The sequence below is a fragment of the Oncorhynchus clarkii genome, chromosome 14 (assembly GCF_045791955.1).
Source record: "Oncorhynchus clarkii lewisi isolate Uvic-CL-2024 chromosome 14, UVic_Ocla_1.0, whole genome shotgun sequence".
NCBI classification, from domain to species: domain Eukaryota; kingdom Metazoa; phylum Chordata; class Actinopteri; order Salmoniformes; family Salmonidae; genus Oncorhynchus; species Oncorhynchus clarkii.
The window spans coordinates 26739707-26756818 of NC_092160.1; the positions used below are offsets into that span (position 1 = coordinate 26739707).

At 44.2% G+C, this 17112-nt stretch overlaps 3 protein-coding genes across 4 annotated transcripts; all 3 read right to left on the minus strand.

Annotated features, from left to right (window-relative positions):
- Positions 1 to 62: 62 nt before the first annotated feature.
- LOC139366474 (zinc finger protein ubi-d4-like) lies at positions 63 to 4356 on the minus strand. The gene is made up of 10 exons (XM_071103981.1): positions 4285 to 4356; positions 3515 to 3675; positions 3316 to 3423; positions 3000 to 3193; positions 2657 to 2834; positions 2442 to 2576; positions 1963 to 2094; positions 1528 to 1640; positions 1370 to 1451; positions 63 to 1260 (listed from the first exon to the last, which is right to left on the minus strand). The coding sequence occupies exons 1-10, from the start codon at positions 4314 to 4316 to the stop codon at positions 1172 to 1174; spliced, it is 1224 nt and encodes a 407-aa protein (XP_070960082.1). The 5' UTR covers positions 4317 to 4356; the 3' UTR covers positions 63 to 1171.
- Positions 4357 to 4494: 138 nt separating this feature from the next.
- LOC139366475 (polymerase (DNA directed), alpha 2) lies at positions 4495 to 10473 on the minus strand. Of its 2 annotated transcripts, XM_071103982.1 has the most exons (18): positions 10382 to 10473; positions 10033 to 10154; positions 9789 to 9913; positions 9615 to 9706; positions 9405 to 9462; positions 9132 to 9241; positions 7789 to 7988; positions 7509 to 7597; positions 7178 to 7393; positions 6956 to 7019; positions 6669 to 6793; positions 6518 to 6556; positions 6327 to 6400; positions 6081 to 6189; positions 5824 to 5930; positions 5639 to 5695; positions 5145 to 5271; positions 4495 to 5004 (listed from the first exon to the last, which is right to left on the minus strand). In XM_071103982.1, the coding sequence occupies exons 2-18, from the start codon at positions 10112 to 10114 to the stop codon at positions 4852 to 4854; spliced, it is 1827 nt and encodes a 608-aa protein (XP_070960083.1). In that variant the 5' UTR covers positions 10115 to 10154; positions 10382 to 10473; the 3' UTR covers positions 4495 to 4851. The 2 variants fall into 2 exon arrangements, with proteins under 2 accessions (XP_070960083.1, XP_070960084.1); XM_071103983.1 differs by having other exon boundaries at positions 10033 to 10451.
- A 267-nt stretch (positions 10474 to 10740) lies between these two features.
- Positions 10741 to 15370, minus strand: LOC139365861 (type 2 DNA topoisomerase 6 subunit B-like). The gene is made up of 13 exons (XM_071102922.1): positions 15350 to 15370; positions 15015 to 15156; positions 14863 to 14916; positions 14477 to 14583; positions 14131 to 14270; positions 13966 to 14034; positions 13642 to 13837; positions 13309 to 13444; positions 12632 to 12784; positions 11998 to 12119; positions 11572 to 11682; positions 11260 to 11358; positions 10741 to 10797 (listed from the first exon to the last, which is right to left on the minus strand). Exons 1-13 carry the CDS (start codon positions 15368 to 15370, stop codon positions 10741 to 10743), a joined length of 1407 nt encoding a protein of 468 aa, XP_070959023.1.
- Between the last annotated feature and the right edge of the window lie 1742 nt (positions 15371 to 17112).

Genomic DNA, 17112 nt, shown 5'->3' on the forward strand with positions numbered 1-17112 from the left:
TACCCCTCCCTGAGTTTCTTGTAAGTTATGGAGGTACCTTTAGCTGAAGTATGAACAGAAGCTTGGGAATGTCCACTTCCCTAAGACACTTAGCGGATACATGGACATTTTAATAGGGCAAAAGCAGTTTCAATACAAAAAAAGTAAATAAAAAATACATTATTTACCATAAAACACTATGGAGAACATCACAAAAGAAGAAATCAATGTCACTAAAAACAAATAGAAAAAGTCATACAGTACTGGAATTGAGTAATATATACCGGTACTTTACAAAATTCAACTAGAAAAAAAATCCCCTGCCCCATGGAATATCAAGTGATTATATCAAATGTAAAAAAAAAAAAAAGTAAAGAATTGTGTGAGTGTGTGCAGTCGTACTCAAGTACAGGTGCAAGTCTGCATGCAATGTGCCTCGCTCATTGTGGCACAGATATGAACAGCTACATAAACCATAAAGATGATAGCTGACAAATGTTGAATAATGTTAGGTTGAAAATCAGACCCGGCAGTAAGATGTGATTCAGTCACGATAGAATGACTATGGTTACCTCCCAAAAGGCACCCTATTGGACCCTGGTCAAAGGAAGTGCACAGTAAAGCGGATAGGGTGTCATTTGGGACATCATATGGACCTTGGCACCAGAGGTTCCTTAAAATGTTTTGTCGTTGCAGAACCTTTGAGATAAATGTTGAAACATCCAAAAGAAGTACACAGACAAAACTTTACTACAAAAGTCCACTATTAATATCCCTCAATGTGATCATATTTTGAAATTCTTAAATCCATACACAAGTAAAAATAGATAATTTGGCAACATATTAAGCACACTGCCCGTCTTCGCAGTCCACACCATATAAAGGAGAAGGGGGAAGTTGAGCTGGGGAATAGTTAGCGTGAGAATCCTTTTTTTCTAATGTGAACTCTGTAGAGTGGTTACCAGGGTTACGGTGGTCTCTGCAGAGTGTGTAACAGTCCAGGTGAGATTACAGCCGTGATAGAAGGAAAGACAGCAAGGGGCTTGCCAACAGGGTGGTGGTCGTGAGTGGACTCCCTCCTCTCCAGACCCTACGGGCTACGGTCGTTGAATGAGGTGATAAGGTGGGGTCCCCTGGCTGAGAGCAGGGTGGGTTACTCTGGGGTGGCCCCAAAGACACTGATAACTAACCGCTATTCATCCTCTGTGGTGGGGCTCTGCTGCTTGTATATGGATGCCTTGTCCTTCAGCAGCGCCAGGCAAAGGTGACAACTCCAACTCCCTGGAAACAGAGAGAGCGATTAATGCAGGTAAACTCACAAGTACAACATCATCATAGTAAATGTGGGCTTCATTGAAGTCAAAGAGGAGTTGTGGTTAAACTGTCATACCTTCTGGGGGCTCAGTCATAGGAGGCTTGAGGCAGTACATATGGTATCCTCGATCACAGTCATCACAGAACAGCAGCTGGTCCTGACAGACAGAAACAGAGTGTGAGGAGACAACGAAAAGGAGAAGTATGAAAAGGCAGAGGTGGAGCAGCACTCACGTCGTTCTCTGAGGTACCACAGACGTTGCAGCACTTGCACTCGATACACTGCCAGCGGTACGTCTTCACAGCTGCCATCATCACATCTGTAAACTGCAGGCAGGATGGGTGACCTGAAGGGTGACAGTCACAGGTCTGTTATCAATTACTTACCAACCTGGGTAAATAAAGGTTGAAATACATCCACAGAACACTGAAACAGAGCCAGACTAAGGAGTTACAGTGCAGCACTGCTAACATCAGCTCGGTTGTTAACATTCATGAATTTTGACGATGCTAACTTCTGGCTGTGGCAGAAATAAATCATGCATTATTGTTGATTCTGTCACCATGGGCCTTCAGACAACTTAAGGTAAGGGTAATTCCACCCAAATTTAGATTTTGCCTGAACTATCCCTTTAATGGAAATGTGGGACATTGGTGGGAGGTTCCTACCCGAGCGTCCGCAGTCTGAGCAGGACACCAGCTCCTCTGACTGGCCGGTCTTCTGGTTGTGGGCGGAGTCTCCCAGACAGAAGTCGCAGTAGTCGTTGGGCAGGGCCAGACCGTTAGGGCCTTTCTTAGGAGCTGGGATAAGAGAGGAAACGGAGAACATTGAGAGTTAAAGACAATACACTCAACCTGCCCTACAAGACCAACATCCCACTGAAACTACAGTAGCGAGAGTAACTTTGTAATAGTTTGACTCGCTCTTGAGGTGTGCTTCATTTAGCTTTGGGTATGCACTTTTGGGACTATTCTATTGATTCCATTGTTGTAAATGAAGTAGTAAACTGTTAAGACATGCATTTGACTCAGGTCTGGTATCATGAGATAAGCAGGAGTGATTCTAGATCTATAATAGAAATGTGACCAGCTCTATAGTAGACTGTGACTCATGATTCTAGCTGCTATCATTCCAGACAATGACTCACTCTTGTGCTCCTCAGGCTGGCGCCGCGGGGGAGGGGACTCTATCTCCTCTCTGTCCTCCCCCTCTTCCTCCGCCAAATGGGAGTGTGTGTAGTGGTAGCTCAGGCCCGGACGGTTCTTATAGCGCTTCCCACAGACTGCAAACACACACAGCATTATGGAGTAAGTCATCACACACACACACAACGGAATTTACATCAAATAAATGTATACTCACTGTCACAGGCGTATGGTTTGTCCTGCTCCTCCAAGGCTGCAGCAGCTGCCTCCAGTTTCTTCTTTCCATTTCCCACTCCACGACCCTTGGACTTGCCCTTCCCTCGTCTCTTGGGGGTCTCATCCTCAAAGTCCTCATCATCCAGATCATCCAGGTAGTCATCGTGGTCCAGCACCCTCTGAAAGCAGAGTTCAAGATAAGACAGGTGCACTGACAGAGCATTGGGAGCAACGCAAACCTTTTTGTAAAGGGTATTAGGAATCTGGAGACTCGTTTGTAAAATGTACTTAAAAAAAAAAAACTTTGGATTATTGATTTAGGGAGGTCAGAGGTCCCATCTAACCTTACGGATGCGTCCAGAGGATGTGTGGCTGGAGACTGTGGCGGCCACGGGTTCAGGTGTGGCTGGGTTGTCCTCCGGGGCACGGGGGTCTGGCGGGCCCCTCCTCTCCAGGGGCTCCCCCTTCAGCAGGGCCTCCAGGCTGCTGCCGTCCACCGTTCCCACAACATCCCGTTTCAGACCTAGCTCCAGCTCCGCTACACAGAGAGAGAGAGACCGAGAGGCTTATCAAAACTGAGGAGGCAGAAGACTAACAAGCAGGACTACGCCATCTGACATATAAAGAACAGATAAAAACCCATAGGATGAGGAAATGTACCTGATTTGATAGGTGGGAAGGCCAAACGGGGGTCCTCAGGAGGGTGGGACCGCCGTCTCTTCCTCCAGCGTCGAGACGGATAGCTATACAGCTGCCCAGGAGCCATGCCTGAACAAAACATATATAGATTAATAAATGTTTATCATTAAGGTGTGCTTTTGAGGGAGTGAATGTGTGTGCACACGTCTTTGCTACAGACCTGCACTCCGGTGTCTCTTCTCCATCCAGATGTAGCAGTTGCTTTGAGCAACACCCGTCTGAGAGTCGATGAAAGGCATAAGGATGCTCCTTTCCGCACACAGACGAGCATTGTAGCTGTGGCACTGTTCCATAGCATCCTTGTAGTACTGCTCCCCGAGCCTGAAACAAGAAAACACACTCATGCTAGACTAGAAATGATCATAGTCGTTATTCTAACCATTTCAAAACGAATAATCCTGTATAGTTGTACAGGACCCACCCGTTCACTGTAATATTACAGGATAACACTTGGCTACTATAGCGAACAATACAGAGACGGCAGGTAGACAATGAAGAACCGCAGACAGGCTGCGCTTCAATGGTTGACAAGCTAGCTACGCTGGTCTCAGTGAAAGATGGGCCTATCTATAAAGCCAGCTACGTAGCTATTAGTTAACGTTAGGTGCAATTTATATTTACACCATAATCTTCGTAGACCGTTTATGAACTTCCGTCTTGTAATCAAACAGATTACTCTAACTTACAATGACAATCGTGTTCAATTGAAACGCTGTCTAACATAAGCTAGCTAAACTTGCTAGCTGGTTAGCAAGAGAAACAATAGCTATAGCTAGTTGGCTAGCTACGTGTAGCCAACGCTTTGCTGTAAAGATTGGGGAAAGTCATGTTCTACATAGTTTCCAATACATTGTAAACTCCTACGTCGGGACATAAATATCTTAAAGTGTAAAATGCACCTACTCGTTTAAAAAATAAAGTACAACTTACACTTTCACAACATTATCTACGGCCGCCGCCATGTTTGCTCAGTGCAGTTGTCAAAATATCCACTGCGCCTGCGCGTGTAGTTCAAGCTACGTTTACACCTTATCAAAATAGAAGGTCCCCTTTTGAGCATTCTCATGTAAACTTTAACACATTGCAGTGGAAAAATCATTGTTTGAACATTGGCAACTGAAAATAAATACAACAATAAGCAGATTGAGAAATAATTATTTATTGACAAGAATAGTGTGAGAATCAGAATGGATGACTGATAATCATTGAAGTGCCCAATATCATGTCTTTGGAAAACTCCACTGTAAAATAAGGAGTGATTCAGTAGAATACCAAACACATACACGACTGAGCAAATTATCAAATTAAATTACAGTAAGCAGCTAGCTACATTAATAGTCATTGTAGAATAGATAATTTTGTAATATGAAGATGATGAGAGAGATAGGGAGAGAAATCAATCTTCCGTCAGATGAGAGCGATGGGGAGAGAAATCAATCTTCAGTCAGATGAGAGCGATGGGGAGAGAAATCAATCTTCAGTCAGTCTTCAATCAGATTAGATCTTGACCACTTGGCCGGCCACACAGGGACTGACTCTCTTCCCATCTATCGATGGGGCGCTCCTCTGGATGAGCAGCCTGCCATAAGTCCCTCCCACCTGGCCCTTGGTCAGGCGTCCAGGATTGACACACACGCAGCCAATCACATCCTGTGAAAAAAAATTTTTTTTTAGCTTCATTGTAAATATTTGTGTGTGTGCGAGTGTGTGTGTGTGTGTGTGTGTGTGTGTGAGAGAGAAAGATGCAAAGAGAGAGTGTTTCCACTGTCTGAACCAGCTATGTTGTTCACCTTGATGAAGAAGCGTAGCTCGGAAGGGACGATGAGCACATCGGGACTGAGGGGCATCTGGCCGTAACCCTGGAACTTCTCATAGTCCATGTTCACCTCCTCCACAGGCGGGTACAAGGGGTAGTAGCTATATATTGAACACAGAACAGGGAAGAAATTAATTATTCTTGCCCTCAAACGAGTTCAAGAACAATAGCCAGAAAGTGACATAATTACTGTGTGGACACAGGATAGTAGTGTGTGGAATCTATGCCCTTTAAGCTAAACACTCCCCCCATTATTTTGGCCATGTAATGTCACATACAATTCAGCTTTTATCTCCTAATGTGTAACATGTTTGATATTTTTGAACACAATGAAAATAAGTTATGTGTTATCCTAGACAAAACATGTTATGCATTGTGTCCACATTTGTGGTTGTATTGTGTTTTTAAATTGTAAAAAAAATAAAATAAATCAATCCCTTAGACCCCCCTGTCCCTGCGCTCACTCACTTTCTCTGGGTCAACATATGCTTCAAGATGCGTGAGAATCTGTCTGAGCCAGAGGCACTGAAACGAAGAACAGTAGGACCTCATAAACACTTTGATCGAAGGAGCAGTCATGTTAAGCAACATACATCTGTGAACACCAACGAGATACAATGTAGAGGTTTGGAACCGAACACACATGCACTCACCAGCTGATCTCCTCTGCTCCCATGTGGAAAAGGATGTCTGTAGAGGTCAGGCCAAAGGTCACGCCATCGATGAGCAGGGTGCAGGGGTCAGGCACCAGGGTCATACGCTGAAGAGCCAATGAAAAGAAACAAATGTAAAATTGAATTAAGGCATGCTGTTTTTCTATGACCGAATACTTTTTGTATGATAAAACATTCTAGATTCTGAGTGACAGCAGGTGTCTCAGTTCTGAATGACATCATGCAGGCCCTTTCACCTTTGCGTCATCCTTGCTGAGGTCCGGCAGGATGAAAGGGGGTTGTGGGTAAATGAAGTGATGGTGGACATCTCTCTGGGAGGGAACAAATACCAACCGACATCCAACTCTGAGGAGGAAGCAGAACTGTGTTTACAACAGCAAGGGAAGAGTTTGAGCTAATGCGGTTGGTATGTAGGGGGTAAAATGAAGCAGTGTGGGTGTAGTAACAGTGTGGTAAATAGGTAAATATAAAGTCATATTTACCCTTTGGTGCCTTCCACAATGCTTCCCACACATCTGGAGAAGATGGCATCAAACGTTTCCGTCACCAGAGATTTCTGTCACACACAAAGAAAGAAAAAACAATCAACTTCTGATAGAAAATGCAAGTCAACATACTAGATATTGAAAAATAACTTGAGTCAGTAGCCAAGACAAAGAGAATGAAAAGGTACCTCTATCTGCTCATGTTTGGAGTCCACAAAGGGTCCCAGCTGTGGGTTAGAGAGGAGATGTGAGGGACAAACATACAAACTTCAGCCAAAGAGCAAAAAAGTGTGTCAGTGAGTGAGTGTGACCTCGTGAAAATATGTAAATTCTACTGACCAGTATGCAAACGTCAGGGCGGTCCCTGGCGATGACGTTGATGAGGTCCACCAGGGGGTCAAAGGTCAGGCCGTCAGAGGGGGTGTAGGGACCACAGGCCACCATCACCAAAAGCTGCTCTGGAACTGCGCGACAGCAGGGACGTTAGGGAGGGGGTCTAAGAGAGCTGTCAGAGGGGGTGTAGGGGCCACAGGCCACCACTACCATCAGCTGCTCTGGTACAGTGTTAGAGCAGGGAAGTTAGGGTGTGTAAGTGTATGTGGTGCATACTCAGTTCCCTTCCTTACCATCAGGAATGTCCATGTCCATTTCCTGTTTGATGGGAGTAGAGTAGAATGGGAGAGGGACACCCTAAGATATTGAAAATATCAAACAATTAAACAAAGAAACAAGAACTTAAAAGTCATACTGGTCAGCTTGAGAATCTCCAACAGAGCTTTTAGTCCTGGAATGGGCTTGATCAGGACCCAGGAAATCAAACAAAGGTGTTTAAGAAGAATCCCACTGACCTCAAAGAGTTTAGATGCCACAAACTTCCTCCCTGAAGTATTCATCCCCTCCATGACGACCACCTGTCCAGGGAAGAGTGAGTAGTCTCTGAGTTCAGACAGGTCTACTGGCACCTGCCTCCCACCCTGATCAGGCCCTGCCTCCAACAGCACTGATTGAGAGTTAAGCTTCCCATTACTGTCACAGCACACCTGTCCCAGGACAGTCACACTGTCCTACAGACAGAAAGAGAGAAGAGAAATGAACACACATCCCCACACAGCAGTGAAAGTAACAGAGGGGACATTCTGTGTGAGAGTGACTGGTAGGCAGTGAGCTGCCTGTAAGTACCTGAGCAGGAAGAGACACAGGTGAGAACTCTTCTATGTTGAAGTTTGTCCTCAGTTCCTCTCCCAGCTCCTCAATCTTCTCAGTCAACACTGGCAAAGACAAAAGACAACATTCACGTCGGCACATAAAAAAATGAAATAGAAAGTCCAAAAACAACACTAGTGATCTAACAGTCAAGATGAATGAAAGATGAGGAATAAGGAAGTAGCTGTGTCATCACAATCCTACTATAATCCAATAGTAGGATGTTAAAAATAACTATCGCAGTTTTGTTGCCTACCGTTGCGGACGTCCCTCAGCCTTTGGAACATGTACTTGTAGTTGTTAATCAAAGAGTCCTCTGATCCCTCTAGGAGCTCCAGCTGAACCCTGTTCGTCTGCCCTTTCCTCCCTGCCCAACGTGTGCCCTGGACGGCCCCAAATGTAGACACCACCTCCCCCCGACCTCCACGCTGACTGTACTTCTGAGAAGGGGTCACACTGCAGAGAGGAGGAGGACACATTTGGGGATAAGGCAAGGGTGAGTGTGTGTGTGTGTGTATTCACAGATGATTGTAGCAGTATATCCATGTACACTACATGACCAAAAGTATGTGGACACCTGCTAATCAAACATCTCATTCCAAAGTCACGGGCAACAATATGGAGTTTGTCCCCCCCTTTGCTGCAATAACAGCCTCCACTCTTCTGTGAAGGCTTTCCACTAGATGTTGTAACATTGCTGCGCGGGCTTGCTTCCATTCAGTCACAAGAGCATTAGTGAGGTCGGGCACTGATGTTGGGCAATTAGGCCGGGCTTGCAGTCAGCGTTCCAATTCATCCCAAAGGTGTTTGATGGGGTTTACACCACTCCAGCTGAAGCTTGGCATTGCGCATAGTGATCTTAGGCTTGTGCGCAGCTGCTCAGCCATGGAAACCCATTTCAGGAATTTCCAGATGAGAAAAAATAAGAAACGGTGCACACTGCTCTTGATAGTATCACTGCTCATTAATAAGCTTTACGTATCAGCTTAAAAAAAGCTTATTAAAGAGCAGTGATACTATCAAGAGCCGTGTGCACGTTTCTTATTTTTTCTCATTTTATTCATCTGTTACAATGCACCTGCAAAAAAGACAGCTCAGATGTGGAAGTGCCTTTTGAATTATGAATATCGAGACTAACAGTTAATGTGCTGAAGTTGCTTCCAGAGGCAGTTTAGAACTCAGTAGTGAGTGTTGCAACCGAGGACAGACAATTTTTACGAGCCACACGCTTCAGCACTCAGAGGTCCTGTTCTGTGAGCTTGTGTGCCTACCACTTCACAGCTGAGCCGTTGCTGCTCCTAGACATTTCCACTTCACAATAACAGCACTTACAGTTGAATGGGGCAACCCTAGCAGGGCAACATTTGTACGAACTGACTTGTTGGAAAGGTGGCATCCTATGACAGTGCCACTTTGAAAGTAAGAGCTTCAGTGGGGGCATTCTACTGCCAACGTTTGTCTATGGAGATTGCATGGCTGTGTGCTCGATTGTTTTACACCTGTCAGCAACAGGTGTGGCTGAAATAGCAGAATTCACTAATTTGAAGAGATGTCAACATAGTTTTGTATATATAGTGTATGTAGTTGTGTGTGGTGTACCTGGGGGAGAAGCTGGCTGAGCACAGCAGCAGGCCAGGGCTGGCTATAAGAGCTGCACTCCTCTTAGACTGGGGGTGTTCTGGGGTGGTCAGGGCACGCTTCTGAGAACCCTAAAAACACAGAGCAGAGATAATGCTTTGTACAACACATATCAACAGAGACATACACTCAACAGACAGTTTATTAGGCACACCACTGGCGGTGAAGGGGATGTCCAACCAGTTACTAGATGGGTGTACTTAATAAACTGTCCAGTGAGTGTGTGTAAAATACCTTAGCTGGGGTGGAATAGGAGTCCAGAAGACTCTCCTCTTCTTCTTCTGCTTTGATTCTGGAAAGGCAAAGTTAAGGGACAGCACCAGATAGTCCTGTATTGTTCAAACTGTCAAACATATAAACACACAAAAATATTTCTTAAGCAATCCTAAGCGAAACATTTAACACTAAGATAGAGATTGTGTGTGTATAAACTGTAGAGGATACAGGTCATGCAGCGAGTTGATATCCCTGGTTCTGTTGTGTGATTCCTCTCGCTTTGCGATGGCCGGCTTGGCCTTGTATTTCTTGTTTAGAACCTGCAGCAGCGCAAGATCATTCAACAATGAACACCAAGCGAGTGTGTGAGAGTGAGAAAGGGGTCATGTGTCTTTCTCCCACCTCATGCTCAAACTGCTCCAGTGTGTTCAAACTGAGTTTCAAGCCTCCCTTGGTGGTGCTGAAAGCCACCCACTCCAGGACTATCTCATCCCCCTGCAACCTGTTGCACAGACACTGCTCCAACACTGGAAAATAAGTAGTAAGTATGCCAAGATCACTGGTCATTTGGCTAACAAAACATTAGCAAAGCAAGTTCGTTTGTTAGCTTAATGGGATAAGACCGAGGGAAGAAAATTGCACTTACTCTTGTCCAATATGTCGTCTCCACAAACAATGTCGAACGTGTTCAGCTCCGATTTGATTCTATCTGCATTTACTAATGCCATTGTTTTACAAATTAACTGAGCCAATCAACGTGTGGAATATCTGATAGGGGAAAAAAACTACAAATAAAACAAGATAAACCAGCCAACTACTGCCAAGAACAATGTTGATAGTTAATAAGCCTGCTAGCTATTTTCACAGCCTTGCTACCACTTCCGACATCATTATGATTCCCAAATACTCGAACCAACTAAAAGTTGACTAGCTAACAGTTATACGACAACCAACAATAACTTGATTAATAATAGCAGTTGGGAAACTACCATTACCTTTCCGTACACTTCTCATCGATTTTGCCGCGAAATTTCGTCGCAGATGTTGGCGGCCGGATTAGACGTCACAGATCAAACCCTAGAGCTACAAAACGAGGAGCTCGGTGTATTTGCCAAGCTGCACTGCCATCTACTGTTTATTTTGATAGTGACGCTTAATGTTTAAATACATTAAATACATGAATACAGAGGAAAACAGAAATATAAAAAATTGTCTCGCTGTGTCTTCCAGTTTTAATTTACATTCATAGAAACATACATATTTATATCGCACTTAATAAATATCACAATATATAATACAAAACAAATACAATGAATTGACTGTTATAGTACAAGAGAACGAAACGTCAGCATGTTCAGATTTCCTTCCCACTTGCAAAGTTCTTAGGTCTGCTGCAGGTGAGCGTGTCCGCCTAAGAAACACAGTGGTAAACACAGGACTAGTAAATCATATGCTCACATACCCTAGCCACGGCTACAAGGGTATTTATAATACTGAACTCAAGTCCAGCACATTTCAAAGCAGTAACACAGCCATAGTGTTAGACTTGGCCACTTACACAACATATCATATTATAAAATGTTTACATGGCATAATTTATTAGTGGACTTCCACAAATACTGTATCATAAGTGGCATGCCTGGATTTGAACCTTTATTTAAAGCTTGTTCATCACTGTCCCCTTTTCTTTGTGTGTCAGATGGTCCAGCACCATCCTCAGACAATTGCTTTATTTTTTGGTGTAATTCAAATTTCTGGATAAGGCTTAAAATACAGGATAAAATCTTGCTATGTCACATGATTGTGCAAAACACAGGGCCCTAGTATAATACACTGGACTCAACTCAACACCCTGGATTCACATCCCACTGACCTGTCCCCAGTAACACCTGCCACTAGGCACTACACGGCCAGCTGTGACTCTCTGTAGAGACTCATGGAGAGAGGCTGACAGCTCATAGGTGTCCTGCACCTAACACACACACACACACACACACACACACACACACACACACACACACACACACACACACACACACACACACACACACACACACACACACACACACACACACACACACACACACACACACACACACACACACACACACACACAGTGAAATCGATCAAAATGTATTGTTTAGGCTCTTTCACAGTACAGTTATTGCAGTAGTTATGTAGCTACCATCATGCGGTCCAGACAGGCTGCTCTGAACTCCATGTTGGTGCTGCTGCTCACCACACAGCCTATAGATCTCAGCATCACACCCAGGGCAGAGTACATCTTCTCCTGAGCCTGGCAGACCGACACACAGAGACAGACATATTGACAGAGAGACAGACAGACACACAGAGAGAAAACCAGACAGAGACAGACAGGCAAGAGAGACAGACAGACAGAGAGACATGCAGAGAGACAGAAAGTCGTGTTTGGGAAATGCCATACACATAATGATTAGAAGAGAATCTCTGATAGTGAATTTTGTGCAATGTGCATAGTCAGAGTACATAGTGTTTTACTTTGTGTATGTGTGTGTGTGCGTGTGTGTGTGTGCGTGCCTGCGTAGGTAAGTGAGTGAGTGTGTATAAACTCCAAGTACAGAGCACTTGCCTTGTCTCTCAGCTGCTGGTCTTTCAGCGTGCTCTGCAGCAGTGTGTTCAGGGCTGCTGTCACCGCCTCCCTGTTGTACCTCAACACATCCTCCAGGTGGAGCTCTAACAGCTCCTCGCTGGCTGCAGGATGACATGAAACTTTCAGCCAAACCACTGTGATGAGATGAGACACTGTAAATTGATATTTCAATGTCACCCTGGAGAGAACCACAATTGCTTCGAATGTCAGAATGCACGATTAAAATAACAATGAGGTCACTGAATTGGTCTTCTAAAGAAAGGGTGCTGACAGGTCATGCATGTGGTTTATGGGTAATCACAAATATGCCACTCCAACGGTGTTGTTCTTTTGACTACTTATAACATCAGAACACTATAATGCAACATTGGGTTTTAAATTTAAACTCCACTCCAATCATTTAAACTAAGAGACAAAAAGGAGTTTGACTGTGGTCTGCTTCCTACCTCCTGAGCACAGTGAGCTGTAACTGTCTGTTAAATCATATTGTGTTGACACTGAGTGAAACAAGCCTGTGGTAAGACATAGACTCATTTTCTCCTTGAGTGAACCACAGCTTCATCAGTCAGGGTACTTAAATCAGAACTTTTGTTTGTTGAGTTTATTTCCTCACCCATGAAGTCAGAGAGCTGGGAGTGGAAGGGGTCACTGTGCTGGAGGAACAGGAACAGAGAGAGGTTCTGATCCACAGCGGGGATCCATTCTGGCTCAGTTTCCTGACACTGTGCTCTGTCTATACTGTACACAGTGTCACTGCAGAGTGGATCTGTTGAGAGGTGGTAGCAAAGTAATGTTAATGTAAGACAGTGTTGAAAGAATGGCTGTTTGAAATTAGCAGATGGATTGTTAGCGTCATCACACAGTAAAGGAGTTTGTCAGCAAGGCCCTAGTCAGAACATAATACTGCATACATAACAAGCTGTGTTCAGTGGACTGGATGTCATCATTTCTAAATATTTAGGTCATGCTGATGATAATAATAGGCAACATGCACTGAACACGTCTTTGCATAGTCACGCCTACTCAATGCTAAATTATGGAAATGTAGTTCATGCCCCATATAGTCATTGGTGAATGCAAATACTGAACAGTATTTGCAAAACAATTGTCCAAATCTGACACTGCAAGGAGTAGGTATTTAACCTGTGTATCAGGACATGTTTTACATTGTTTCTATGTTATAACAATATACTTAGATTTAAAAATATATATATATATAAAACACTTTATCATTACTAGATAAACAAATCAAATGTGATATATTATTTAATATTTTGCTTATCGCAGTACCTGAGGTGGTGGAGTGTGTTGGGGTACAGGTAAGCCCAGAGAGACCCAGCCCCTCCAGGGCCAGACAGGCAGGCAGCTGCTGTAGGAAGGCTGAGGGCCCCAGCAGGGGAAGGTTACTGGGGCTGTACAGCAGCACGTACCACTGGGGTTAAAGACTGATGGTTCAGTAGGAATAAGGGTCTACTGTCACTACTCAGACATCTTTCAAATGGCCTTATCTAAACAACTAGCCCCAAAGGAAAGGGGATATGAATACATAACACACAGGACATAACACAGGAATAAGAGTGAAGGTGTGTGTGTGTGTGTGTGTGATAGATAGATAAAGGATATCTGTATGCGTGTGACTCTGGTTGCCAGGTTGGGGTACTGCAACACACAGGGGGTGAGAACAGTGACTGGTAGAAGGTGCAGCTCCCCATACAGGCCTCTCTCCATGGCCTCAGGTGGGATAAGTAGAGGTAACCCACCTCCTAATACAGGGTGGACTCGCTGGCACCACGGGCCTGCTCCAACTGACATGGGAGGCCTGCAGGACCAACACACAGACACACACACACCGCATGCACATAATTACAATATGATGTACTGTGAATAAAAGAGGTCAACTGTTTCTCCAACCTATACGATGACAAGAGACATGGGAGTAATGCTGACTGCGTGATAGAAGAAGCAACGTCCATGATCACAGTCTGGTCCTTCAGGGTGAGTCTCTCTGCCTTCCCACTAAGAAAAAACAGAGTAAAACACATGAATAACATAATATTATTCCACAATACACACACATGAAATATATTCAGTGGCAGTAATAATAGAATATACCTAAAAATTCTCTGGTATGTTTCTCCTTCCAATTTCCATTTGAGGTGAATTTTCACCCCTGCGTTAGTCAGGCTCAGTTTGTGCAAGAAGCCCTCTGTGTGTGACCACACCTTACACCTGTCCAGTTTCACCTCACTGATCTGGAGAATAAAGGACACATACCCGACTCAAGTGTCACACCTTTCCATTTAGTTACTTTAGTTTGCCCACTGTGCTCTGTGTGGTGGCTAAAATTAAAATTGTGCAGTACACTATTTTGTGGAGATACTCTTGTCTATTGTCAACTGACATGCTGACTAACAGGTGTACGTGTGGCTAAGCCTGGTGGGTACTGTAGTTCACCCACCTGAAAGGACAGAAGGAAGTGGAGAGGGCCATAGATTTCGGTGAAGGCACATAGTTCCTCTGGGTCAGGGGCAGGGCAGGGGGAGGGGCCCAGTCTCCTCCAGAACTCTAACACAATCCATTAGAGAGGAAGATAAACACAGGAACTCAGTTGGAAAACAGACAGAAAGCCAAGACACATTAAAGGGCATGACTTCTCACATATACCTAAAGAGCCTATGCACAAAGCTGTGGGCAGTTGTGAGTTGATTGTGTGTGTGTGTGTGTGTGTGTGTGTGTGTGTCCCTAAGTCAACCCAAAACAGGAACAACTTACCTTAACCTTCTGTGTACTACAAGTACTACCATGTGTCTAAATTATTCATACCCTTCCTAGTTCAGAACCCACCTTGTTGGACTTCTTCCACTGTGACTCCTGAGCACCAGGGTCCTGCAACTGCAACTGTACAAATAACACATTAGCTAGACCCACGGCTAGTCTAACCTGATGTTTTTTTAATGATTTATAAAAGCTTCTAGGTAATTCAGACCTGTCCATACCTGTGCAGTTGACCACCTGGCCGCTGGGTGGCTGGCCCGGCGCGGCCCACAACAGGACCAGTAGTCCCCCTCCATCTACGACTAAGGACTTTTCTAGCCGTTCTCTCCCCCAACGGGCAAGTAACATCAGTGATTGTAAAACCTAACACAATATAAACTATTATTTGGGATAAGTCAACTGAAAGACACATTGTGATAGCTGAAGAAAATAACCCGTACTAGAGATGAGTTGTGTGGCGGTAGCTAGCTAGCCGCATGGAAGTGAAAACTGTGGCTAGTTAGCTAACTAGACAAGAGAAAACGGCCAATTTCGGTTTATATTTCAAAAAATGCACCTGTTGTATATGTTTCATCATCTTCACCGAGAGTTCCCGTCCCTAGCACAGATGAGACAGGTGTGGGTGAATGCAGTTTGACAGATTTAAAAACAGTTGCACGGCGCCTTTGATCCTTTCGGATTAAAATCTCGCGCCACAAATTGATGCGCTTCGGTTTGAGGCACGTGAGAGGCACATCTTGCTGTCCCGCATCCGGTTATCTCGTGCTGCAATATTTTCAAATGACATATCCCGAGTTTATTTAAAACAAGAATAGTTTAATTTAGTATATCACACATTGTGTTCAGGGGTGATTTCATCCATTTTTTAAATCAGCCCTATCATTTGTGTGGGTCATCAAAGGGTCAAGGGACAATAACATGCTTTTAAATTAGTATATGAAAATGCACGTTTACTCCGTGACAACCATGGACACCTACATGACTCACTGCCAGACATTTGGGTAAAACTTTATATACTACCGAATGGTGATTTGCTTTCATTATAGGCCAAGTCTTGCATCTCTGGTCTGTCCATGTGTATTGTGTAGTCTAATTACTCCTCTAATTTCCTTCCTTTTAACGGCTTCTCTCCTTTACTCACTGCAGAATACCTCTGTGGGTGGCACCACTGCTCCGCGCTGCTTCGCGCCCTAGGAGTGACCACGCACGGCGAAAAAAGGCCTACAAATGTATTCAGCGGAAACTGGTGAGGGAGATGCTGATCGTATCACAGCATTAATTGTGTGTATTTGTATTTATGATGGAGTATGCCCTCAGGCCACTACTCTACTACCACACATCTATAACCCAAAATATGTGTGTACATGTGTGACCACGCACGGCTAACTGCTACCCCTGTTCGTATTATCTAAGTGAGTTTCAGTATGGATGTTATCTGTTACTAGCAAGTTACCGATTTCTTAGGCTACATATGTTAATCTGGTCATATTTTAAAAAGGTTTTCTGGGATTTTTGATTGTTTTTATTGTTTTACTTGGAAGTTTATCAGAGGTAGACATGCCAGTGATATTTATGTTTGAGCTGATAGCACAGGTTGAGCTGCACACAGTGGACTTCCTACTAGGGCAAACCGCCTCAGTGCTAACAGTATGACTCGGGTTCACTGGCACATGATTACTGCATACAATAGCTGTATGCCTACAGCGTCATTGTGTAAAATGGTACGCAGCATCATCTGGATATGTGTGCAACAAAAGTTCAACATTCACCTTCTGCTACCATTTCTGTCAAGCTGTCTACACATATAGTTTGACGCATACTTTGATTAATCAAACCTATAGACCACACATAACGCACTGTAACTGCCTCTGCAACGCAGTGCTGCAAGGCAAATGCAGCATTCCATTGAAAATGAAGGTGTTTCTGGTGTGCCAAAATGCAATGACACTGATTGAGGTGTCAGGCTCTACAGGACTGGGTGTCTCAGGCACTGCACACTCTTGGATAGCATCATACCTGGCAGGCTGCTCCTACTAGGTGACATGGAGAGGATCTCTGTCTGCACCACGTACTCACACTATTGGTGTCCCCCAGGGTTCGGTTCTAGGCCCTCTCCTCTTCTCTCTATACACCAAGTCACTCGGCTTGATTATACATTGAATGGTCTCTCCTATCATTGCTACAGTGCATTTGGAAAGTATTCAGACCCCTTGACTTTTTCCACATTTTGTTAAGTTACAGCCTTATTCAAAAATGTATTAAATAATTATTTTTCCTCATCAATCTACACACAATACCCCATAACGACAAAACACATTG

What these genes read in the sequence shown, in the direction of transcription:
- LOC139366474 (XM_071103981.1), bottom strand. Translation starts at nt 4,316, where the DNA reads ATGGCGGCGGCCGTAGATAATGTTGTGAAAGT. An exon ending in CCTCTGGACGCATCCGTAAG is followed by an intron (nt 2,835 to 2,999) that starts GTTAGATGGGAC and finishes CTCTGCTTTCAG; the next exon opens with AGGGTGCTGGACCACGATGA. An exon ending in CAAACCATACGCCTGTGACA is followed by an intron (nt 2,577 to 2,656) that starts GTGAGTATACAT and finishes GTGTGTTTGCAG; the next exon opens with TCTGTGGGAAGCGCTATAAG.
- LOC139366475 (XM_071103982.1), bottom strand. Translation starts at nt 10,114, where the DNA reads ATGGCATTAGTAAATGCAGATAGAATCAAATCGGAGCTGAACACGTTC. An exon ending in ATTGTGGAAGGCACCAAAGG is followed by an intron (nt 6,190 to 6,326) that starts GTAAATATGACT and finishes CTTCCTCCTCAG; the next exon opens with AGTTGGATGTCGGTTGGTAT. An exon ending in AGCTACGCTTCTTCATCAAG is followed by an intron (nt 5,005 to 5,144) that starts GTGAACAACATA and finishes TTTTTTTCACAG; the next exon opens with GATGTGATTGGCTGCGTGTG.
- LOC139365861 (XM_071102922.1), bottom strand. Translation starts at nt 15,370, where the DNA reads ATGATGAAACATATACAACAG. An exon ending in CCAGGTGGTCAACTGCACAG is followed by an intron (nt 14,917 to 15,014) that starts GTATGGACAGGT and finishes TTATTTGTACAG; the next exon opens with TTGCAGTTGCAGGACCCTGG. An exon ending in GCAGGTGTTACTGGGGACAG is followed by an intron (nt 10,798 to 11,259) that starts GTCAGTGGGATG and finishes TGTGTTTCTTAG; the next exon opens with GCGGACACGCTCACCTGCAG.